Below are 22,870 nucleotides of genomic sequence, written 5' to 3' on the forward strand. Positions count from 1 at the left end.
TGTCGCTATTTGTGAAGGATTTTGATCTATACGGATGTGTATGGAGTCGCCCGAGCATACATAAGGAAGCCGTGTCTGCATGGCCATCTCCAGATGTGTGTGCACACTCGCCGTTACGAAAGCCCTATTCCAAAGATCTCCGCAATGCTCCGTCTCGGTCAGCTTTGGGGTATCGCTGCTCTTGCGGTAGTGACAGTTGCTGCTCCTTCTCGTTCCGTCCCTCGAGGTATGGATACGCGCGTTCGCTTTTTTTTCTCTTTATGTCGGTAACTGACTAACGCAACGAACAGATGTGTCAAGTAGTGTGCTTGATCAATTGACCCTATTTTCTCAATGGGCTGCGGCGTCATACTGCACGAATAATGACAACTCAACTGGCGATGCGGTCTCTTGCGAGGCCGGCAACTGTCCATTGGTGGAGTCCGCCGACACAACCACTTTATTCGAGTTTAATGAGTATGAGGCCAACTTCCAAAGTCAAGTCACAATCTGTTCGCTAACACAGTGACACCTATCAGATCATCCAGCTATGGCGATGTCGCCGGCTTCTTCGCAGTCGACAAAACAAACAAGCTACTTGTCGTCTCATTCCGAGGTAGCCGCACACTAAAGACTTGGATCGCAAACATCAACTTTGGCTTCACCGATGCTAGTAGTATCTGCAGTGATTGCGAAGCCCACAGCGGGTTCTTGGAATCCTGGGAGGTTATCGCGGATGATCTGACATCCAAGATCAAGACCGCACAGACAACATACCCAGGCTACACTCTTGTTGTGACAGGCCACAGCTTTGGCGGAGCTCTTGCCACGTTGGGGGGTACTATACTTCGAAATGCGGGATATGAACCGAACGTGGTAAGTACCATTGTTTTCGCAATCCTTGATATAGTAGTGCATACTCACAGATTATAGTACACCTATGGCCAGCCCCGGGTGGGCAATGAGGCTCTAGCTGAATATATCACGAACCAGGGCAGTCTTTGGCGAGTGACTCATGAATCTGATTTGGTGCCTAAGGTGCCACCTTCACATATTGGTTTTAGCCACGCCAGTCCCGAGTACTGGATTACTGTTGGTAACGATGTGACGGTGACCTCGTCTGATATTGATGTCATTGAAGGCGTAGGCTCGAAGGCTGGAAATGCTGGGACATTGGATCCTAGTATTGATGAACATGGTTGGTATTTGGGACACATCAGTGCATGTCAATAGGTAGTATGTCTGGACATCTACCAGATGTATGTATATATTTTGGTCATACTATTCCGATTTATATATCACATATCATCATATTAACATATCTACTCTTGATTAATTTATAAATGAGCTTCATTTTATATATTTATAGTTTTTATGGCTGTTATAATCGTGAGTTGAAGCTATTAAGCTATGAAGCTATTAGGTGTATGGTGTAGTGCCAAAACATATAGCTTGGCCGCTGTGGAGAACTTCAACTTGCGACACGTCAACCTCCAGATGTCTCTGATGAGTGCAAGATTTATTACGGTTACCTCCACAGATACTACATGAATTAGTATCTGATTACTATTCCAGGTATATTCTACTTGTCCCCGGATTTCTCGAGCTCCCCCCGGGGCCTTGATTTCCCGTTGATCGTCAAGCTCTCCTCCCTCCCCTCAATGACTTGACCACTCGGGCAGAGTGCCCTCCCATCCAACATGTTGTTCGCTCCTAGTGGGCCTCAAGGTCCTCGACGTCGCAGTCGGATGAAAGCTATCTTCCTTACCATTTTCATCGTCATCGCCTTGTACTTTTTATTCTTTTCCACAACGAAGTCTCCCGTGCAGACCGAAACAGGCAGCTATGCGGAGAAACATGGATCAACAAAACAACCAGACGAGCTGGCTCGTCCTGCTGTATCGAGACGCAAGGATATGATCGTGGCCAGCATGAAGAGTGATGACACGTCATGGCTGTTAGAATACTTTCCTGACTGGGCGAAAAGTATCTATGTGGTGGATGACAAGGATGCGCCGTTGACGGTGGCACGCAACAAAGGTCGGGAATCGATGGTGTATTTGACGTGAGTCCAGGCCCAACATGCAGGGTGTGTTACCTCTCGTACCTCATACTGACTCGAGCTGTTGAACCAGATACATAATCGACAATTACGATAATCTACCAGACACAATGCTCTTCATCCACTCCAAACGCTACCAGTGGCACAACGACGACCCATACTACGATGGCATCCCACCGCTCCGAAACGTCCAGATCCCATACATACAAGAGCAAGGATATGTCAACCTACGATGTGTTTGGACCCTCGGATGCCCGATCGAAATCCGTCCTCACACCGACACACATCGCACCAACGTACACGCCGGCGAATACTTCAAGAATGGATTCATGGAGCTATTCCCTGGGATCCCAATCCCGGAGGAGGTAGGTGTGTCGTGCTGCGCGCAATTTGGTGTGTCCCGCGCCAAGGTGCTGGAACGGCCGCGCAGTGACTACGAGCGCTTCCGGACCTGGCTAGCGGACACGCCGCTAGAGGATGATTTGAGTGGACGAATTATGGAATATTCATGGCATAGTATGTGTTTTTCTTGCAACCCCCTCGGATCCGATTGGAAGCTGACATTTTCGCCAGTGATATTTGGAAAGGACCCCGTGCATTGCCCCAATGCGAAGGAATGCTATTGCAAATTGTTTGGATTGTGCAATCTGACCTGTCCATGGGAAGGTGGCTGTGATGACCGCTATTCCCTGCCGCCATTTTCCTCGCTGCCCAAGGGATGGCCGGAGATTGGATGGAAGGGCCAAGCACAAGACACCTCACATGGATTGCCGGAAACTTGAATTGATGGATTGAAGAAACCAGTCACATAAACCGACTTCCCCTTTTTACTGCCTTGGGTTAGGCGTCTTGCTCTGCGTGCGCTCTCAAATTGGAGTGCTATAGGATGCATCTATAAGTTCATGAGGATATCTATCGATCGCAACTGGGATTGCAAGGTTTCCCCTCAAAAATAATATAATCGAATATATAGCAAACTAGTTATCGAAAGCAGCTTGGTTGGAATTAGGCGAATCTATAATTTCCTACTTGCATATACATGTACAGGATGTACAACTAGGTGACATACGTGCTTAATGCGGAGCCGAGGCTAATTTTATCTCCCCGCATTCGTCACTTCGACTTCTTACTTGACATCTTTCCTCTCTCTCCTCTTTTCAAAGCCAAAATGTTGATCATCGGGCTCACCGGCTCAATAGCAACGGGCAAATCAACTGTCTCATCCATCCTCTCCACACCACCATACTCCCTCCCAATAATCGATGCCGACCTCCTCGCTCGCAAAGTAGTCGAGCCCGGCACCGCAGGCTACAAAGCAATCGTCAACTACTTCGGTCCCAGCACATCAGACTTATTATTGGACGATGCGCCTACAAATCCGAATGGGAAACCACTGAATCGACCGGCGCTGGGGCGGCGCGTCTTCGGTAGCACCGAAGAGCGCAAGCGCGACCGACAAGTCCTCAACGGCATCGTCCACCCCGCCGTCCGGTGGGAAGTCTACAAAGCCCTGATCTACCACTACCTACGTGGCCAATGGGCAGTCGTCCTGGATGTACCTCTTCTCTTCGAGAGCGGGATGGATCTTATCTGCGGAACGGTGATCGTGGTCGGTGTTCACGACCCTGAAATCCAAACCGCGCGGTTGCGCGCCCGCGATGCGCATCTTACCGCCGAGGATGCGGAGAACCGGGTCCGGAGTCAGGGGGATGTGCGGACGAAAGCGACGCAGGCGGAGTTCCGGGGGACGACGACGGGGCGCGGGGTGGTAGTTTGGAATGATGCTGATAAGGCCGAACTGGAGGTTGCTGTTAAGGGAGCTATGACTAGTATTGCGGCTTCAAGTCCGAGATGGTGGGCATGGACGTTGCTGGTTGTGCCGCCGGTTGGGTTTGGGGTTGCCGCTTGGAATTTGATTGTGAATTTTGCGACGCAGAAAGGGTGGGAGAAGAAGAAACAGGAGGAGAAGGCGAAGCTTTGAGGGGGGGTTTTCTTACTTTTTTTCGAGAAGAGCTGGTCGCTACTTAGGTATCTCTATGTAGTGCCTTTTTGCTGCGTCTTTGCATCTTTGGTCTTTATCAGGGCATTGTCAATTTAGACTCAGTGAGGCCCTTAGCGGAGCCTAGGGCCTAGTATGTATATATATATAAATGTACATCCATTATTATTATGAGAACAACTCTTACGCCAGACCACTAGAGGCAGTTATGAACGGCTTTTGTATAGTGCGTACGACTTTCTTGGTGCACATTAGAGCTCTACTTATATACTCGACGTATACGCGAGGGAAAAGTTGTCGTCCAAACATCCAACTCCACCAAACTGAAGGCCAATGACCGCAACCAGGAGACACATTAGAGGTTCGGAGGAAGAGCCTCGTAATAGCTAGGCATTTATTACCAGGTGACAGTGAAAAGGAATCGATTAATGGTACCCCAAGACGCCATACATGCTATGCTAAAACGCCAATCAAAAGATCCGAGTTGGATATGTGGAAGGTCATCCGTTTAGTAGCTCTTGCGCTTCTTCTTCTTCTTGTCAGAGGATGGGGCTCCCAACAGAGACCCCCGGCCAGAACCAGATATACTAGTGAGTTCAGACAGCTTCGTCTGTCGTGTGTTTGCTCTGGCTTTGGCTTCTGCCTTGAGTCTGGCCTTTTCCATCATTTTGCTGACTTCTTGTGGATTCGACGGGTTGATTATGTCTTCATCTTCATCGTAGTCGTCCTCATCATCATCGTCATCATTTCCCTCCTTCCGTGGTGTAGTTTGTGGCTAAGAATAATGAGTATAAACTATCAAGTGTGAGAGATGAAAAGAAACCGACCTTGCGCTCTTTGCGCTTGAAATTGCCATACGCACGCCGACCACCGGAGTAAGTATCGTCATCTGCATCCAGCGAGTCTGCAGCCAATACCATAGGCTGCTGAGTGGATTGGGGCGTAGCAGGAACGTCTAAAACCCAGTGTGTCTCACCGGCTTCTGCAGCTGCTCGCGCGACAGCTTGCTGTCGCTTTTCTTCTTCAGCGGCAAGTGCAGCAGCGATCGCATCCATATCTGAGGTGCCAGGGCTCTCAGCCTCGGTAGAGAGACGGGGGCGCTTCGAATTGTGCGAACTGGCATCGGAAGATGGGCTTTGAGTTTCTTTCGCAGCTGCAGCGCGTCGCATAAACTATTGTATATGGTTAGTTTGCATGGCAGTTAATCAGGAAACTGCCATTCATACCTTCATGGTCAATAGATTTGAGGACATAGTCTTCTCAGGCTTTCCAGCCGGGGAGGAAGAGCCAGCCATGATGGGTTGAAAGTAAAATCTCAATGGATATGAAACCCAATTTCAAAACAAGAGAGAGAAAGATGTTAAACCACTTTGACTGAGGCGCAAAATAAAATGATGCGGCAGAAAATCCAAAAGTGCAGGATGGAGCTATCTCGAATCAGCAAGCGGTGACCACCCACCAAACCACACCTCGCGGATTATTCAGTGCCGACTTGCACCTAGTCCCTTGCCAAACGCTCTTTTTGTCCTCTGTCATAACCAACCACCCCTGGGGAAAATTTGCCCAATATGATGTCCTGTGGCCGTAGACTTGTGACCTTTGCGTCGGTCCGCCCGCGCTTCGTTGTCCGCGCCTACTCCTCAACCGTGCCCCGTCTGAACGAGAACCCTATCCAAGTCAACGACCCGACCCCGCGGAAGCCCGCCCCGAACGTCTCCGCAACCAATGCTGTGCCTACCGAGGAGTTTGGACGTCAGCGTAACGACGGTACTCTCCAGGAGGCCCCCGAGGTTGGCGAGCGCATCCGGAGCACGCAGGCCCCCAACCGCGCTACCACCTGGGCCGCCAGCCAGCAGCCGCGTGAGAAGGCCATGGTTGGACCTCGCTTTGAGCAGACAATTATGGAGACCCAGGTGCGAATCCATTGAAAATAGCAGTGCTTATGCAATTGCTGTTGGCAACCTTGGAATGTATATCAAGGATTGAGAACTAACTTGCTACTCTTTAGCCGCAACCATATGCCGCTATCGAGCTCATTCACAGACAACCCGTCCGCTGGACAAAGTCCAAGGTTGTCAGCTGTGATGGTGGCGGTGGTCCTCTCGGCCACCCCAAGGTCTTCATCAACACCGACAAGCCCGAGATCGCTACCTGCGGATACTGCGGTATTCCCTTCGTATGTGCACTTATATCTGCCATCTTTCCACCGGCTACCATTGGATCATTGCTAACATCTCTCTAGGCCCAGGAACAGCACCGCGCTTACTTGAAGTCCCTGCCCACCACCAGCTACCCCCTCGAGCCCACCGGTGACGCCGCCGAGGTCAACGAGTCTCAGCGTGTGACAGAGGGTGGCTTGGAGCAGCGATAGACGGCTAGCATGAGATTTCCTTTTATCGGCGTTGCACAATTTGCGTTTTTCAGTTTGTTTTGGGCCTGAGGCCGTGTACAGAATATCGATGAATGGATGCACTGCCCTTCGATCGTGTGTGAATGATGGTATTGTCCTCAAAATGTGTGTACTACTTCGACTACCGTATGATGATCTCATATAATCTGGGTCATTTGTCGACTCCCTCGCCAACCTAAATCCTGTTTTTTATTTATCTTGCATCACTCGTAGCCGGGACTTCCTAGATAAATCACAATTGCCCGCGGTCAGCCCCATCCAGTCAAGCCTTCTGGCCCTGGATCGTCGCGACAACCTTGCGACTGTGCCGACTGGTCCGGAATTCCAGGTACCAAATGCCCTGCCATGTTCCTGTTGCCAATCGACCGTTCGTGATAGGGATATTGACCGAAGCGCCAATGAGTGCAGATTTGATGTGAGCCTGTGGTGCATTAGTGGCTGGTTTCGAAAAGAGAGTAAAAAGAATCGCGGAAGCTAGTCAGAACTGGACTCTTGAAGTAAAAGCATAGCAACCTAACCAGAAATCCCTAATTCTCTGCTATTTCCAAACACATACCGGCATATCATCCTCGCCCTCGGCAGAATGACGATACAGATTTCCCTTCTTATCCATAGGCGCAATGCGGTCTAGCGCATCGCTCATATCGGCGCGAACATCATCATCCCAGTTCTCGTTCAGCGAAAGGGCACAGCTGGTGTGTTGCACAAACAGATTCAGCATGCCGACCTTGTAATCGCGGATCTCGGGGACCTCCTGGAGGACATGGTCGGTGATAAGGTAGGAACCGCGGCTGCGGGAGGGGGAGACTAAAAGTCTTTTGGGACCAAGACATGGTATATAAAAATTGAGAGGGAGAAGTGCTGAGAGTAAGAATAAGAGAGCCCTGGAGAATATCGAGGGGCAGCAGAAAATAAGAGTGTTGTGATTGGGTGGGTTCTGTGATGTCATTGGATCTACATCTCTTACTCTTTCTCTACATATGTACTTTGTATACATTGGGTAGGAATATCTTCACTTCGTTGCTTATATGACTACCCTCAGGGCGTGACAACGTTAAATGAAGGATTGGGCACAGTAATCAAAAACGTGACACTGGCTTGGGTTGCGATGTCACTTATTGCCTGGTCACCACCAATATGGTCCACATGGCAATGCATGTACAAAAGAGCCTTGATCTCCAGGTCTTGAACATCGAGTTTTTTTTTCTTCCAATAGAATCAAGCGAATAGCTCTCGGGTTATTTCGGGTTCAAATGGTGCATCTCTCAGCCAGCCTCCGCACGGAGTGATCATGGTTGCACCGGATGGAGTTACTCTGACTTAAATAGGGGTTTGTTTCTTCTAGGCGTTACACTGCTGTGATATAGTTGTATAGGTTGTTCTAGATGATCGAAGAGATTGAGCATGGAATCTTTTTGCTTGGCGTGACAGCTAAGAATGGGAGTCTGGGCTGATATAGCTAGTTTGCCTTTGTTCTCAATCATTGGACAATTCCTCACTACAGTATAGAAATTATATCTCAAGCATTACCCGCAATAATTACCCGCAATTGAGTCATTATACCGTTTATGGTATACATCATTAAAACATAAAGAGGTGAACTTTTCATTTTCTTTGCTAGCAATATGGCTACCTAAACACTATGCATCCTCACTATAAGGTGGCAAATATTGCTCATCCGCAAACAACTCCACTAGATGGTATCGACGATGCGCCGTGAAGAGCATAATCATTCCCTGGGTAAAATTCTTAACTAAAGCGAGCAGCGATGGGCTATTCCGAAGCTGTTCATAGGCCGACTTTGTCACCTACAGTCAACTGTTAGCAGTCCAGGCCCTTACAAGGCCAAGAGCTTCAAACTTACAGCAGGGGTGTAGCTTGTGAGGTACCGCAAGACATCCAAATGCTGGGCATGATGCGCGTCGGCGAAATTTGCCACGAATTGCCCGTTTCATCGTCGAGACAGAACTCCTTGTAATATGACAAGATATCATTGGTAAAGTCAATGAAGAGCACAAGTTCCAGGGTGACGGGGAAATATCGCATAACATATTCCTCTTCGGGAAAGACAGAATTGGGGTAAAGGAAATGGATCATGATCTCCGCGCCCCCGACCTTGGTTCTCAAGAACATAGGCATGAGACGGGACTCGGAGAAATTGAAATTGGACTGTTTGATCTTATGCTCGACGACACGTCCATTTATATAATCAAGCATGCCTTTAATCATCACCGAGTGGCAGTATGGGCCGTAATAATCCGATAGGTTGCGAATGTGAGAATCCAACCCAGCCAGGATAGGATGCTTGTGGTGTTGGTTAAGAGTAAAGCTAAGTAGATCAGCATACAGTTGAATATCTATGAGGTTAAGCTTAAGACTCACTTTTGACCAGATACTTGAAGTTCATCGATGAATTCCTCCGCCATGTCATCCACCAGAAACATATATAGGAATTGAATGGCACCTAGCACCCTCACCTGGAATGGAAGAGACGTGTACCCGTGATATGCAAAGTTTACCGAAGGGTCGAGGGTTTGTTGAACCGATTTCTCGTTCTTCTCTCCTAAATGCAAACTTTGGAAATACTGCCAAACAATGATTTTCATTTCATGGTCTTTGACGACGCGAATGCTGCGATCAAAGCCAATATCCTCGAGAAAGGTCCTGATCAGGGATTTGATTTGATCAGTTTGAGCCCTTCCTAGATTAACACCTGTCTCATCGGTATCCGTTGATGTCATTCGGAGTCCATGATAGGTGAGCTTGCTTTCTGCGAGAATAGAATCCATATTATCAATTTAATCAATTCAACAGTAAATTTTAGCAGATATACCACAGGCTGTAACCAAATGGTGTGATAGAATGAAGTTGGGAAGGAAAGACCCTCTCCCAGCTTCGGTCGTTTATCGCCGTTACACATCAACGGCATAAATATACTACGTTATACGAGGGTGTGACCGGAGTAGAGAACAATGATATATACTACAGGTGTCTCTTATCCCAAGTCACGTTTATGCTGCTATAGATATAGGGTTAGGTAGTAGTTCATATGTCACTATACACGCACAGCTAACCTTGGAAATCATAGCATCTAATATCACCGAACTCCGCTAGATGATTCATGTGCGGTTCTCATCCAACTGTCGATTGTAAAACGAGTTATTCTGATAAGTACGGGAGTTGAAGCTTGATACCGGGCACAGAAGTATATATTCAAGAGTAACGACTATCTCAGATGAGTATGATTGAATATTGATCGTTTACACGGATTGGGTTACTTTACTATATTTTTGCTGCCAAATCCAATTAGTGAGGATCTACCGGTCCTCGACTATGGGGCTATCATGAAGTCGAAGACTAAGATTGTCATTGTATACAGTAATAGTGTATGTAACTACATATTTTGTGGAAGTAAAGTCCCGTCTTACTTTACATTTTATGTCGAATACCTCCTAGTATCATCTTTACAAAATATTATCCCATCCGTTGTATGCTATGTAGTTTGATCTATACTATTATAACAATATCAAGTGTGAGAAGTCGATTTACTTGAGCTGTGGGAATTCGCTCTCGGTCCAAACCTTCCATACCAGTCTCTCGCCACTAGCTTGTCCACTTCTCAGAGTATCCAGCGCAGTGGTAGCCTTCTCCGGAAGTGAGTCGTTTTCAATCTCCCAATACGAGGGTGTTGGTCAATGCACGGACCTAGGCTTTAGGTGGGGAACGGGCTCTCAGCCAATATTTCCAGCCCTGCTGTACTTCAACGCCGTACACCACGCGGTACACTACGCTTGGTCACAATTTCACCCGCCAATTTTCCTCTCGGAAAAATAACTACAGAATGGCTGAGAAGAATGATAAACCGATTGATTCGTGCAGTGTATTTTTAAACAGTGAAAGAAGTAGTCCTTTATGTTAACTCCGATCCTACGGAAAGCCCCTCCCTATTAGATAAAACAGCTACTCTTTAGCAAGAATAGATGTCTCCGCAGTGGTTGGGATAACAAGCCAGATCGCCACATATATGTCTCTTTAATAAATCCTAGTACATAGAACCAGGACGAAATTCCCCATGACTGGTGTAAGGGTGCACCTCGGCTGAAACTTGCTTGGCCGCCCCCAAAGTCCAGGGGTCTGTCTGCCTTGCTCCCCATATCAACGTGGAAATAGGAAAGACCAGAGATAACTATCTGTTACGAACAAACAGCATAGTGGAAAAAGTAATGGCACTCTTAATTGACACTGGGAAAGGGTTGTCTGTGCTATCATACAGTGCGGCTTTAAGATATGGTTATCACTCCTTCACCTGAGCATTCACAGTGCAGACATGTTCGGAATGGCATATCCAGAAAGATCCAAGTCAGCCTTAAGGACCCCTGCCGCCTTAAGTCCAATGAAAGGCTCCACCCTCACATGATGGAGAACACTGCCATCGATACTGCCACACAGATCATCAAAACTGGCTACAGCCATCTATCCAACGACTCACTTGGATAGCATCGTCAATAAGAGCGATATGAGGAATGACACTACTAGGATACAAACCATCAACATTACCAGCGAGGTAGGATACACCATGTCTAGAAAATTGGATGCAGAACGAGGTGTAGGGGCTTGGTCTTCCGGATACTGCTGCGCTCCGGTGCCAAGACGTATCCGAGATTGAGATGGGCCTGAAGAAGGATACTATACATATTAGTGCGAAGGATCTAACGAAGACAATCAGGGAACCAATGTATACCGGATGGCTCTGGTTCCACTCTTAAGCATCCTGGACAGGAAGTCAATATCAATTCATATCTCGCCCCGTTACTTCTAGTCACTTGCCTCATGCTCTTACGTCATGAATATCCACTGAAGGGGCCGTAGAGCTGTCCTTCTCTACAGCCGTCAACCGGATATAGGATTTGGATTGGTTGGGAATGCGCAAGGATCGTAAAGGGATAGCTGGCTCACTCGGCAACTAAACCCTAAACCCATCAGGAATCAAGTCTCACCTGGCGGTCGCGACTATATGTCTGGCAATCTTTCTCATCACATTGGTAGGTCATTCCCTGTATCCTGCCTAGGTGTAATATCTCTGATTATGGTCATATTAAACTCAAATAGGACAATACCATCATTGCCACTGCTACACCATATATCACCGACGAGTTCCATTCACTCAAAGATGTGGGCTGGTATGGAAGCGTCTATACTATGGTAGTCTGTGTTACTACGCTGCTCTTCGGCAAGCTAAACGCCCGATACTCAATCCAATGGCTCTACACCATCTCCATGGTTCTTTTCTTGGTCGGTTCTGTTCCTGGTCGGTTCTGCCATCTGTGGTGCTACTCCCAATTCCCCAGCACTGATCGTGGGTCGTGCGATTGCTGGTTTGGGATGCGCGGGTCTGCTGGTCGGCGCCTTTTCCCTCGTTCCATTCATCGCTCCACCGGCAAAGCGCCCTATCATGATCGGCCTCATCTCAGCCTCCCGTGGACTCGCAACAACCTTTGGCCCATTAATCGGAGGAGCTCTAACCGAGAGGGTCTCCTGGCGTTGGAACTTCTATATCAACCTGCCGCTTGGTGTCGCTATTCAAGTCGCCTTTTTCGCTTTTTGTTCGCCCACCGAAGCGTGAGAGCGAAGCTTTTACCTCCTGGACGGATCTGGTGCAGAACCTTGATCTTTTTGGCCTGGTATCGTTGCTTCCGTCGGTTGTTTGCCTTCTCCTTGCGCTGCAGTGGGGTGGGATCACATATCCGTGGTCGGATCCTCGCGTTATTGTGTTGCTAGTCCTCTGCGGAGGTTTGGCTATAGCTTTTACCTTGACTGAGATGTGGCAAGGCCCCGAAGCACTCCTGCCGCCTCGCGTCTTCACTCAGCGAACCGTCTCAGCTGCGTCCTTCTACGGATTTTGCACGACCGGTGCCATTTTTGTGCTAACTTACTATCTCCCTATGTATGTAATTTCCGTTGTTCTCCTTTCCATCTTATATTATCATGTAGGTGCTAACCACGCCTTGATAGATGGTTCCAAGGAGTTCGGGGTGCCAGTCCAATCCAATCCGGGCTGTACACACTTCCCTGGGTTATCACTAGTACCATCATGTCGCTCACAGTGGGAATCCTCATTGCCAAAGTGGGTCATGCTGATGCATTTATGGTCATTGCAACGGTTTTCGGTGCAGTTGGGTCAGGCCTCTTTACCACATTTACTGTCGAGACCAGTAACGGGAAATGGATCGGCCATCAGATTATCTTCGCGGTATCGTCGAGTATCTCTAGTATTACCCCGTTGATGATGACGCAGGCTGCCCTTCCCCTCAAGGATATTCCCATCGGTTCTGGCATGGTCATGTTCTTTCAAACCATTGGCGCGTGAGTTTTAACCTCTGACTCTTATATCTGCAGGGTTGGAACTGATATTTTATTTTCCAGTTCAATCTTCGTCTCTGTGGCACAAGCATTGTTCACAAATGGTCTTGTCAATGGCCTCGAACGCACTGGCATGACTGGGTTTGAAGCGGGTACTGTGGCGTCACAAGGCATCACCAACCTTACCAAAAGCTTGACCGGTGATATCAAGAGAAGGGTCCTTGTCATTATTAATAACGCTCTCACACAGTCGTGGCACCTTACCGTTGTTCTAAGCTGCATCGCTCTTCTCGGAGCGCTAGCGGTGGAACACGGCAAGGTGAAAAGGAGGACTTGATTTCGAGCAGTTTCCACTGACGCTGGGGATTCATTCGAATTCATGGGTGCTATAGGACTTTATCGGTGTTCAAAACTATGTATAATATGTGTGTTGATATTTCTCAACCTAGATTTCAAGTACCTGAGCAGTTTCCACAATGGAACCGTGATAAAGTCACCGAACATCTCCCCGAACATCTCCCCGAAGCGGGTTAAAGTCACCGAACATCTCACCGAACATCTCCCCGAGCATCTCCCGGAAGGTAGACGGAAACTCATAGCTTTCAAGAGATGAACACGCAGCCATAAGTTATGTACTTTTAGCACGAGATTCTCTGAGTTTGAATTCCTCAAATGCACAAAAATAGTCACGAGAGGAGTAGAGCTTTCCTATTCATGATTATACCCTGGTCCCTGATGCACACGGAAGACTTTAAATCCGAGGTGATTGACCTCGTATAGGTGTAGATGGTGGAGACAGAGTATTACACCCCAATCATATGACTTCGAGTACCAAGGCATACCATCCATACATTACGTTTAGTCATAATTACACCGATTGTTGAAATAGCGGGGTTTTGTCATCCATACCATACATGGATACATTGTTCATACAGTCAGATTTCTGTCAGTAGGTTACATCTCTGAAAGGGTTGGTAGAGTAACTCCGGGTAAGAAGCATATGAGACACACAATAAATACCAGGTATAACAAGATAATTAACGTATTTCATATGCGGGCTGGTAACCCCAAAATACCATAGTAAATGCGATAAACTACAACATAGTATCACAACAATGGTAGGTTATAGAAACTTTCCCTTTAAACCCAATGCTTTTCAGGTGGTATCTAGTCTCTAGGAGTTTAAAAAAAATTTCTATCACTTGGTGATTGAGATATATATATTTCTGGCTCCTAGCAACGTAATTTTCGATACCATAACAATGTAGGTTTTGGATTTTTTAAAATTGATATATCGCATTTACTATGGTGTTTTGGGGTGGCCAGCTCGCCCAGGAAATCCGTTATTGAAAAGTGTCTCATTAACATTGCCTACTCTCCGAGGCTAACCAATGCCAAATCGGTTATTGTTCCCTTCTCCATTTTTCACCATTCGTCAATCCCCTCATTTTCCCCTCATTTCCCCTCGGGGAATTTGTGGATCCCCCGGGGAGAAGTCTCCACAGCCACGGCCTGAGCAAACGGGCTGAGTCCGAGGTCGGGATCGGGTCTTGTACATCTTGTACATATGAGTAAACACATATTGCCCTTATCAAATCAAAAACAAGACTGAGAACTGTAGTAGATCGAAACACCCCACCCTCTGTGATGAGTACTTCTGTTATACAAGAGAAATACAAGAGAAATACGAGAGATCGTCACTAATCGATCGATTTTCGGTCGGTACCCAACATGCGGGGAAGACTTCCGCGGATATGACTTCATCGGCTCTTCCGCAATATCCCCGGTGAGGACAATCGAAGTTTAAATCATTTCCTCGATTGAATATTTTTCAACTGAAACATGAGTCCCTCCATCGACCCCACCTCTCTGCTAGTATCTGCCGCGGTCCCGGCATTCAAGTGTCCCGCTGGGACAAAGATGCACATTCTGAACTTGGGCACCCTCCAAGTAGATGAATCATGGTTTGTATACGCCAATGGAAGTTAAAATCGTAAAAATCCGTACTCACTTGAATAGGATTTTCCGAGGCGGCAATGCAAGCTCCTTAAGCAACCTTAATCCGGTAAACAAACGCCGAGATTTAGTTCTCCTTTCCGCTCTCATTGAGTATCCGGGAGTGGGCCTCATTCTTTATGAGACGGGCTGTGCTGAGGATCTAGACGTGGTTTGTCGGATTGTATCGCAACGTTTGTTACGAACTAACAAAATACAGAAATGGCCAGCGCCAGTCACGGATGTCTTTCCGCGAGTTGAATACTGCGAGAACCATAAACTCCCGAATGCTATCAAAGCCACTGGGAACGATATTAAAGATGTGAAAGCGGTAATCATTGGCCACCTGCACCTTGATCATGCCGGAGGACTTGAACATTTTGCCAACACAGATGTCCCAATCTACGTCCACGAAGAAGAATTCAAGCACGCTTGCTGGGCGGTAGCAACCGGGGCAGACCTGGGTGCCTACCTAGGACACTATATGCTGCTGGAAGAGCTGAAATGGAATACCTTCAACGAGTCACAGCTTGACCTTTTCCAAGGCATAACCCTTCACCATTCACCTGGTCACACGCCTGGACTATGCATTATGCAAGTCAACCTTGCCAATGATGGACCATTTATTTGGACCACGGACCAGTTTCATGTCGCAGAAAATTATGAGTTGGGTCATCCCCACGGGGGATTGGCTAGGGATCACAATGCGTGGTATCGCAGTCTCAACATGATCCGCAGACTTCAAAGACTGTATAACGCAACGCTGATTTTCGGTCATGACAAGGAGGTTGCTTCCAAGCTCATTGAAGCGAAGCCGTACTATGAGTGAAGGTCTACACTTCAAGGTTGTTAAACTGCCACTTAATCAAATTAAGTTCTCTTTCCTTGCCGAGTCGACCTTGTTGAATGCCAGCTTGTAACTTTAGTCTGACCGGGAGTAGAGTGGAGGAAATTAACCCAAAGGGTGGTAGGACCGTCAATGACAAGAATTTGATCCAAGATGGAAGTCGGTCTTCCCGAATAGGAAGGTGAGTCCAATCAACAGCTTTGGCCTTCATACATAGATCCATGGTGTTGTATCATAAAAATGGAGCAATTCAGAGATGCCCGACTCGACTCGGCTTCGGTCTTATTACGGAAAAGATGTTTTGATAAGACAATACTTGTTAGTTGCATGCTAGTTAACGTGTTTCACCGAGTGGATCAGCTAACCTGACTCATTCAATTCAAATGCATTTATCTCAACCACAACGCCATTAAATTGATTTATCTATTCGGGCATGTCTCTCTCCTATGTCCCGGCTGCATACATACTCCACCTGCTTACGACAGGCATTGATACGCGCTACTTGGGTCTCAAATGGCTCTGAACGTAGCCTAACGAACCTCCCAAACTGAGAGATCCCCTTTATGGACTATCTGCTTAGTCGATTGAGTCTGCTTTTGCTTCTACTTCTCGTTGGCGGTGCGTAAATCACTTACTTCTCAAGTAAAGCGGCAGATCGTATAGTGATTTGATAGGCTTTTAAAACTTGATTAATCGCGGCATTTCGTGGTGCTCGGAGGGCTCCTCGATATCGCACGAAGTAAAGCTTAATTCCAGACTAACTGCACTAATCCCACCCCGAAACATTACCTCCTGAAACATTACCTCCAAGTACTCGAATTGGTGGCATGACGGGTGGTTGAACTAAGTGCTACTTGATAGACATGTTTCGTGTCGCTGATCCTCTCGGTGGTGTCATAATCTGTTATCATCCACTCGGTGGTGAAACACGTTAGTCCAAGGCTTACATGCATATTAGTTTCTCTCTCCTTGCTTTCCCTCCAAGACAAGAGAGTTTAGTGGTGTTGGAATATTGTGGGCCAGAGTACTTCCTGTGTGTCTTGCAGTCGTGTTACGCCGAGTGAGTATCAGTCATGTTTCATGAGTATTTGCATCCTAGTACTTCGGAAGCCACTTATTTTCGGTTTCATACCAGTAGTAATAAGCAGGCAGTATAGGTAGGGCAGTCAACGGTAGAAGTATTGGGGTGCAAATACTTATGAAACGTCACTGTACGGTTTAGTTTGGAATTCTAATCTCAAGGAGTAGCCAATCTGGAGGGAACTGGTTTGGCAGATATCAATGGGGCTCATATATGCCAAGCTTGTAGAATCTACAGCAAGCGAACCAGGTACCCTTACCAAACTGAAAATTGCCGGAGCTGATTGGATGATAGAAATCCCTCATTTGGTTTTACTTCATTGGCGGTGAGCGGTACTTTGTACATTAGTACCTAGTACCTGCATGGCATCACTATTTACCTTCAGGGTCGCGCATGCCCCACCGATGTATGCGGGGTGAGAACACTACGGCCCGAGTAATTATAGTATGTCTTGAGTTCCGAGGTTTCCTCCCGAGTTTCCGCGACTTAGCTCCGGACGTGCCGATTGTCCAACTGTTCTCCCAAGAATGTGGGATGAGAGTTTGTATTTCCCCGAAGATTTGCAGAGTTAAGAGGCATGCCAAGAAGTACGAAATGTGGGGTGACATAGTTCCTCAGGTATAAAATCTGTATGAATTTCCTCCTAATAGAATAAAACAGTTTTTCTTTGCATAGAGACTTTTGAATTCCAAGATGGGCATTTTCCTCACGGCCTTGGGTCTTCTCGCCGGGACGGCATCTGGCTTGAGCCATACCGAGCCATACCGTCCTCAATATCATTTCTCTCCTGCCGAACACTGGATGAACGATCCTGCCGGATTGATATATCACAATGAGACCTACCATCTCTTCTTCCAATATAACCCTGGTGGTATTGAATGGGGGAATATGTCATGGGGTCATGCAACGAGTAAAGATCTGACCCACTGGGAAGAGCGCCCTGTTGCTCTACTTGCTCGTGGATATCCCGAGAATGTCACCGAGATGTTCTTCACGGGAAGTGCGGTAGCAGATGTGAACAACACGAGTGGCTTTGGGGTTGATGGAAAGATTCCTTTGGTCGCTATGTATACTTCCAGTGTACGATCACATAACCATTTCACTTGATTACTCATGAAGACTGACAACCGTTTTCTCCATAAAGTATCCCGTCGCACAAGAGCTCCCAAGCGGAAAGCAGGTTCAGGCAGGGCAGCAATCTCAGTCAATCGCTTATAGTCTCGATGAGGGTGAGACTTGGACAACATATGATGCCGAGAACCCGGTGATCCACAACCCACCTTCTCCTTATGGAGCAGAATTTCAAAACTTCCGAGATCCCTTCGTGTCCTGGCATGCCGATACCCAGAAATGGGTTGCCGTCACAGTTCTGTCATCGCTCCACAAAGTTGCGATATGGACTTCGGACAACCTCAAAGAGTGGACTTTGGCTAGCGAATTCGGACCCTACAATGGTGTCGGTGGCGTATGGGAATGTCCCAACCTGTTTCAACTGCCCATCAAGGGAGACCCATCAATCAAGAAATGGGTATTGGTTTTGGGACTCAATCCTGGTGGACCACCTGGCACCGTCGGCTCAGGCACGCAGTACTTTATTGGCGACTTCGATGGAACGACTTTCAAGGCTGATCCTGCTAGCATCTATCCAGACAACAAGTCTGCCAACTGGATGGACTGGGGTCCGGACTTTTATGCCGCCGCTAGTTATAATGGACTTCCTGAGGGAGGCGACGTGGTCCAGATTGGGTGGATGAATAACTGGCAGTATGGTCAGAGGATCCCGACAAGTCCTTGGCGAAGCGCCATGTCTGTTCCCCGTCAGTTGTCTTTGAAGAAGGTTAATGGGAAGGTGACCCTCCTTCAACAACCGCAATACAGCTGGCGGAGTGTTGCCAATCACCAGACCTTGAAACATTCCTGGAAATCTGTATCGAAGGGATCAACCAGCCTGGACTCCCCAGGCAAGGCATTCAAGATCGACTTGAGCTTTGCTGATCATGACTCCAACAAGTCTCTGGCATCCACGTTTGCGATAGGCGTTCGTGCTAGCTCTGACTTCAAGCAAGAAACACTCATCGGGTACAACTTTACCAGCAAAGAGGTCTTCGTGGATCGGAGAAATTCAGGAGATGTATCTTCCGACAAGACCTTTGCAAGCTTGTATCACGCACCACTATCAGCGAACGCGGATAAACGGATCAACTTGCAGGTCTTCGTGGATTGGTCTAGTGTTGAGGTCTTGGGTGGTCAAGGAGAGGTCTCTTTGACGGCTCAGATATTCCCAAAGGGAAATTCAACCGAAGCACGGCTTGTTTCGACGGACGGAGTGACCCAGGATGTCAGGCTTCGGATCAACGGAATGGATTCAGCGTGGCACTAGAATAGTGAGAGGCAACAAGAAGCCAGAAATGAGATGAAATCAGACCACTGATATTTTGCACGCCGACGTGCACGAAATGATCGTTCTTGACCATCAGCGTAGTGACAGAGTTAGCTTTGAGAGATTGACATAGGGAAAAGGAAGAAGTGCGAGAAAAGTCAGTCGAAGTGACAAGTAATATAGCGACGATGCGGCCTGGTCGTCAAAGGCCTTGCTCTTCCCAGATGTCCCTGGAAATTTTGATCAAAATCGTGTTTTCGATGCTGATGTCAGTTTCTCTCGGGATGGTCGGCGGGCGAAGAAAGAGCTGGTCAAACCTGATGACCAGTGGTTGGCCATCGACGTAGACAAAATTGTTCTCGCCTTTGTTGATCGTAACGACTTGCTGACGTTTGACCCTATTGTCCACCTGCTCCCATGACTCCAGCACAATGGTTGGCGCACTGCGACCGATCTTGATTGTGATGACCATTTGCACATCGCCGTTGGATTCGAAAAGCCAAAACCGAGCATCAGACATCAACTTCGAAGGTGTCTCCGAAAACCCACTTTCTACCACGAGAGACGGCCATTTGGTTGTTCGGCCGCGGGGAAGTCTCCTTGGTAAAAATTGGCAGTCCGGCTGTTTAGCAGAGCCATTCTCTGCTTCGCAAGTGGCAGACCCAAAGGTTCGAAGGCAGCCGTCGAGGCCCATTGGTATAAGAGAGAAAAATAAATGTTTTTCGAACACTCGTGTCGCAGTTTTATGAGCGCGTGAGACTGTCATTTTGACAAGCAGAAGGTGTTGAGAAGAGTCGTAAGAATTCCAGTAACGGTGAAGAATACTATCGTCGGAGTTTAGGAAGTCGCGACTAAAGACCTGCTTATTAACTTGAGTGAAGAGCACCCATTCACTGGCCTCAAATTCATCTTGATGGCGACTTTGTTCCATCTTTACAGTGTCGAGAAACTGTTTATGTCCCTTGTACTGATCGTGGGTCCTAGGTCACCCAGAAAGCTGCTGCTGGAGGTCTCGGTGTCTAACTCAAACTTTGTGTTCGAGGACATGATGGCGGCAATCACACTCGTGTTAGTGTGAAAGAAACATTCCCATATTGATTGTATTAAGAATCACCGAGGACCACCTGTCAATGTGACGTAGTCTTATTACGATCGTCGGTGCAATGAACATCTACGGGGCAAAACCATGCCTCACCAAGGTTAACTAGTCGAAGTCTCAGAGAACAAGTTTTAAACCGATAAAGAGTAAGTATTAATGACTTGCGCACATGGGACGGTCACATAGTGTTTCCCGTCAGTGACACTGAGATGCTATCCTAGCCGGCCTATCCTCCAGGTCTGGAATGCAGGGCATGGGTGCCGGTATTTGGGCGTAGAGGGCACAAAGCTAGTAGCATGAACTGGGCCGGTGTCGTCTGCACTATCATCCTGTGGCAACAGCTGGAGTCTGCCGTAAGTCTGCTTGACGTTTTCAAAGATTAATCCCATCATCGAGAATAGGTCTCCATTCTCCAATGCGGCCTGATCACAACGCGATACACTGTCGAAGCGACTGCACAACGCATCTAGAATAGAATAAAAGTCAATGGTCGTTCGCGCAACTCGGACATCCCAGTCACGAAGCTGGGGAATCCCAACTGTCAGTCTATAAATAATGGTGATAGCATATATAATGCAAGACCACTGCATGTAAGAGAGACTGCCGTATTCGGATGTTGGGATGGAGAAGAAATTCTGCGCAAGCTGCCCTGCAGATTTCAAGCAGAGAAAGAGCACCTCTAGGGGAATTCGAGACGTAAAAGATGAGCCTGTTGAATGTTTCAGAGAACCTGTCGTTCGTCGCGTTTTCGATGCAAAGACATTGACGAGATCCATCTCGTAGACATGCATTACAGCAATCTCACAAGCCAGGTCAATCCAGTCTACGGTACATTAGCATCGATTCCATTGGACTTTCGACCGTTCGAACGTACTCGCTTGCTGAGATGCGAGTGGAAGCGAGTGCTTCCACTGCTTAAATTCGGCTTGGAATGATTGGACCTTCATTTCAAGATCTAGGCCATCCATGTGGTCAACATTTGCAAGACTGCAGTGATTCACCTCGGCCATGTTTTGAAGCTGGACTAATGGTAAAAGCAATGCGTCCGTTGGATGTTCCAATTCTTGACCCAACGATGTCGCACATTCAATCATATAGCTTTGAAATTGAATACCAGTTGCCTTCATTTTAACCCAGCCGGTGCTAACAACAGCTTTAATTAGTCATACACTCCATTTTTGAGCGATGATGGTACCTTCATCCAGAAAATGTGATCCGAGAGGCGAAGGGCTTTGTTTGGGAAATTACTTACAGAGTCGAAAGATAAAAGCATCCTAAGTATGCTCGACGGGCTTCTCGGCTAAAAAATTCGTCGTGGTTCGCTGAAGGTGTAGAGACTTTACGATAATGTGTCAATCGAAGTCCTATCTTCCTACTCATTGCCTCGGCAGGTGTGAGGTTCAAGCCTATGTCACCAACCATGCTAATTGCGATATGGAGTAGTTGGTTGAACTGTTCTTTCTTGGGAACGTAATAAAAGTGATACCTAAAGTACGCGTTGGTTAGCAGAGTTGAACCAAGAGTGATAAATTAGCACAGTCTACCCACCAGGCCAAGTATACTAGCATCCCATTCAGGAGATCTAGGCTCCTTTCATTGTGAACCATAATAGTGTGGAGAGCGCTGGTTCTAAATTTCTCACCGAGGGCCTTTTGTAATTTCTTGTCTGAAGAGGTCGCCGCCGCCAATGCTGCCACGAGGGCAAAAGGCCGTTCTTTACACATTGTCAAAACATTGGCATGAGTAGGAACCACGAAAAATGGAAAGTAAGAGGTCATGGTGCGAAACCGGTTGAGGAATCCATCAGCAGCATCAATAGACAGGCCACACTCAAGCAGTAGTTCAGGGCAGGGTATGCCGTTGATTCTAGGATAGCCAGCCCACTTATCAAGCGGCCAATCGAGGGGTGTTGAACTTGTGCTGTTGTTATGGCTGCTGCTTGGGGTGGGATCTCGTTCCCCGTTAGAAGATGAACTATAGGTAGACAAGCCATTTTCCAGAAACCCCGCCTCTCGCTGTGAAGGTCCTTTCCCGTGACTCAATTTGGACAGACTAGCGATAGCAAGCAGATTATCGACCTTCGACTCCAGCGCACGAATTCGGGTCTTTGAGCTATGCTTTTGCTGGCGTTGTCGCGGTTGCCGTGGTTGCCGTGGTTGCCGCTCCAAAAATACACAGGTTTTTTTGGAATTCACACACTTTAGACATGTGTCAGGTTGGGGGCTAGGCAGACAGCGGACCTTCAGCGAGCGGCATATTTCGCACGCTTGCGAGGCCTTGTTCTTGGGCCCTTCGCCCATATTGAGTCTAGTTCCTAATTGGTCCTGAGAAAAGCATGGAATCCTAAGGTTGTACGAGACCTGAGCTAAGACCGGAGAGAAATACCCAGGTGACACGACTGAAAACAAAGTACGGAGTAAAAGAAAACATGAAAAAAATAAAAAAATTTCATATACTCATCTGTTGGGAGGATGAAGGACGGAACGGAATGTTCAGTTTCTGTCTCCGATCCGCGATTTCGGTGACTAAGCCATACTGAAGGCGGCTAGGCCCGGGTTCTCCAGGGCTGATCGGTGGACCCGTGGACCCGTGGACCGGTGAACTCGTAAATCCATGGATCCATCTACGTGGATTCATGGATCGGAACAAAAACAGCAC

General features: G+C 47.5%; 12 protein-coding genes across 12 annotated transcripts; 7 read left to right on the top strand and 5 right to left on the bottom strand.

Annotated features, from left to right (window-relative positions):
- Positions 1–144: 144 nt before the first annotated feature.
- Positions 145–1,212, top strand: N7537_005300 (lipase family protein; the record flags this gene model as incomplete). The annotated part of the gene is made up of 4 exons (XM_056896357.1): positions 145–226; positions 291–456; positions 519–855; positions 913–1,212. The coding sequence occupies 4 exons, from the start codon at positions 145–147 to the stop codon at positions 1,210–1,212; spliced, it is 885 nt and encodes a 294-aa protein (XP_056752142.1).
- A 467-nt stretch (positions 1,213–1,679) lies between these two features.
- On the top strand, positions 1,680–2,823 carry N7537_005301 (DUF3431 domain-containing protein; the record flags this gene model as incomplete). The annotated part of the gene is made up of 3 exons (XM_056896358.1): positions 1,680–2,044; positions 2,115–2,557; positions 2,615–2,823. The coding sequence occupies 3 exons, from the start codon at positions 1,680–1,682 to the stop codon at positions 2,821–2,823; spliced, it is 1,017 nt and encodes a 338-aa protein (XP_056752143.1).
- A 386-nt stretch (positions 2,824–3,209) lies between these two features.
- On the top strand, positions 3,210–4,022 carry N7537_005302 (putative dephospho-CoA kinase; the record flags this gene model as incomplete). Its single annotated transcript, XM_056896359.1, has 1 exon — positions 3,210–4,022. One exon carries the CDS (start codon positions 3,210–3,212, stop codon positions 4,020–4,022), a length of 813 nt encoding a protein of 270 aa, XP_056752144.1.
- Positions 4,023–4,548: 526 nt separating this feature from the next.
- On the bottom strand, positions 4,549–5,373 carry N7537_005303 (uncharacterized protein; the record flags this gene model as incomplete). Its single annotated transcript, XM_056896360.1, has 3 exons — positions 5,267–5,373; positions 4,868–5,212; positions 4,549–4,815 (listed from the first exon to the last, which is right to left on the bottom strand). Exons 1-3 carry the CDS (start codon positions 5,333–5,335, stop codon positions 4,549–4,551), a joined length of 681 nt encoding a protein of 226 aa, XP_056752145.1. The 5' UTR covers positions 5,336–5,373.
- Positions 5,374–5,591: 218 nt separating this feature from the next.
- Positions 5,592–6,621, top strand: N7537_005304 (zinc-finger domain-containing protein). The gene is made up of 3 exons (XM_056896361.1): positions 5,592–5,953; positions 6,049–6,216; positions 6,283–6,621. Exons 1-3 carry the CDS (start codon positions 5,609–5,611, stop codon positions 6,409–6,411), a joined length of 642 nt encoding a protein of 213 aa, XP_056752146.1. The 5' UTR covers positions 5,592–5,608; the 3' UTR covers positions 6,412–6,621.
- A 3-nt stretch (positions 6,622–6,624) lies between these two features.
- N7537_005305 (YjbQ family protein) lies at positions 6,625–7,399 on the bottom strand (the record flags this gene model as incomplete). Its single annotated transcript, XM_056896362.1, has 2 exons — positions 6,625–6,871; positions 7,007–7,399. 2 exons carry the CDS (start codon positions 7,397–7,399, stop codon positions 6,713–6,715), a joined length of 552 nt encoding a protein of 183 aa, XP_056752147.1. The 3' UTR covers positions 6,625–6,712.
- Positions 7,400–8,090: 691 nt separating this feature from the next.
- On the bottom strand, positions 8,091–9,239 carry N7537_005306 (uncharacterized protein; the record flags this gene model as incomplete). Its single annotated transcript, XM_056896363.1, has 3 exons — positions 8,091–8,223; positions 8,315–8,779; positions 8,833–9,239. The coding sequence occupies 3 exons, from the start codon at positions 9,237–9,239 to the stop codon at positions 8,091–8,093; spliced, it is 1,005 nt and encodes a 334-aa protein (XP_056752148.1).
- A 2,381-nt stretch (positions 9,240–11,620) lies between these two features.
- Positions 11,621–13,147, top strand: N7537_005307 (uncharacterized protein; the record flags this gene model as incomplete). Its single annotated transcript, XM_056896364.1, has 5 exons — positions 11,621–11,630; positions 11,799–12,022; positions 12,069–12,394; positions 12,463–12,813; positions 12,874–13,147. The coding sequence occupies 5 exons, from the start codon at positions 11,621–11,623 to the stop codon at positions 13,145–13,147; spliced, it is 1,185 nt and encodes a 394-aa protein (XP_056752149.1).
- Positions 13,148–14,652: 1,505 nt separating this feature from the next.
- N7537_005308 (N-acyl homoserine lactonase family protein) lies at positions 14,653–15,634 on the top strand (the record flags this gene model as incomplete). Its single annotated transcript, XM_056896365.1, has 3 exons — positions 14,653–14,774; positions 14,830–14,977; positions 15,026–15,634. 3 exons carry the CDS (start codon positions 14,653–14,655, stop codon positions 15,632–15,634), a joined length of 879 nt encoding a protein of 292 aa, XP_056752150.1.
- Positions 15,635–17,426: 1,792 nt separating this feature from the next.
- N7537_005309 (glycoside hydrolase family 32 protein) lies at positions 17,427–19,113 on the top strand (the record flags this gene model as incomplete). Its single annotated transcript, XM_056896366.1, has 2 exons — positions 17,427–17,813; positions 17,878–19,113. The coding sequence occupies 2 exons, from the start codon at positions 17,427–17,429 to the stop codon at positions 19,111–19,113; spliced, it is 1,623 nt and encodes a 540-aa protein (XP_056752151.1).
- Positions 19,114–19,315: 202 nt separating this feature from the next.
- On the bottom strand, positions 19,316–20,044 carry N7537_005310 (uncharacterized protein; the record flags this gene model as incomplete). The annotated part of the gene is made up of 1 exon (XM_056896367.1): positions 19,316–20,044. The coding sequence occupies one exon, from the start codon at positions 20,042–20,044 to the stop codon at positions 19,316–19,318; it is 729 nt and encodes a 242-aa protein (XP_056752152.1).
- A 380-nt stretch (positions 20,045–20,424) lies between these two features.
- On the bottom strand, positions 20,425–22,512 carry N7537_005311 (Zn(II)2Cys6 transcription factor domain-containing protein; the record flags this gene model as incomplete). Its single annotated transcript, XM_056896368.1, has 4 exons — positions 20,425–21,035; positions 21,087–21,355; positions 21,465–21,698; positions 21,761–22,512. The coding sequence occupies 4 exons, from the start codon at positions 22,510–22,512 to the stop codon at positions 20,425–20,427; spliced, it is 1,866 nt and encodes a 621-aa protein (XP_056752153.1).
- Positions 22,513–22,870: the final 358 nt, after the last annotated feature.

The sequence above is a fragment of the Penicillium hordei genome (assembly GCF_028827395.1).
Source record: "Penicillium hordei strain IBT 12815 chromosome Unknown utg000003l_segment0_segment0, whole genome shotgun sequence".
Taxonomy (NCBI): Eukaryota; Fungi; Ascomycota; class Eurotiomycetes; order Eurotiales; family Aspergillaceae; genus Penicillium; species Penicillium hordei.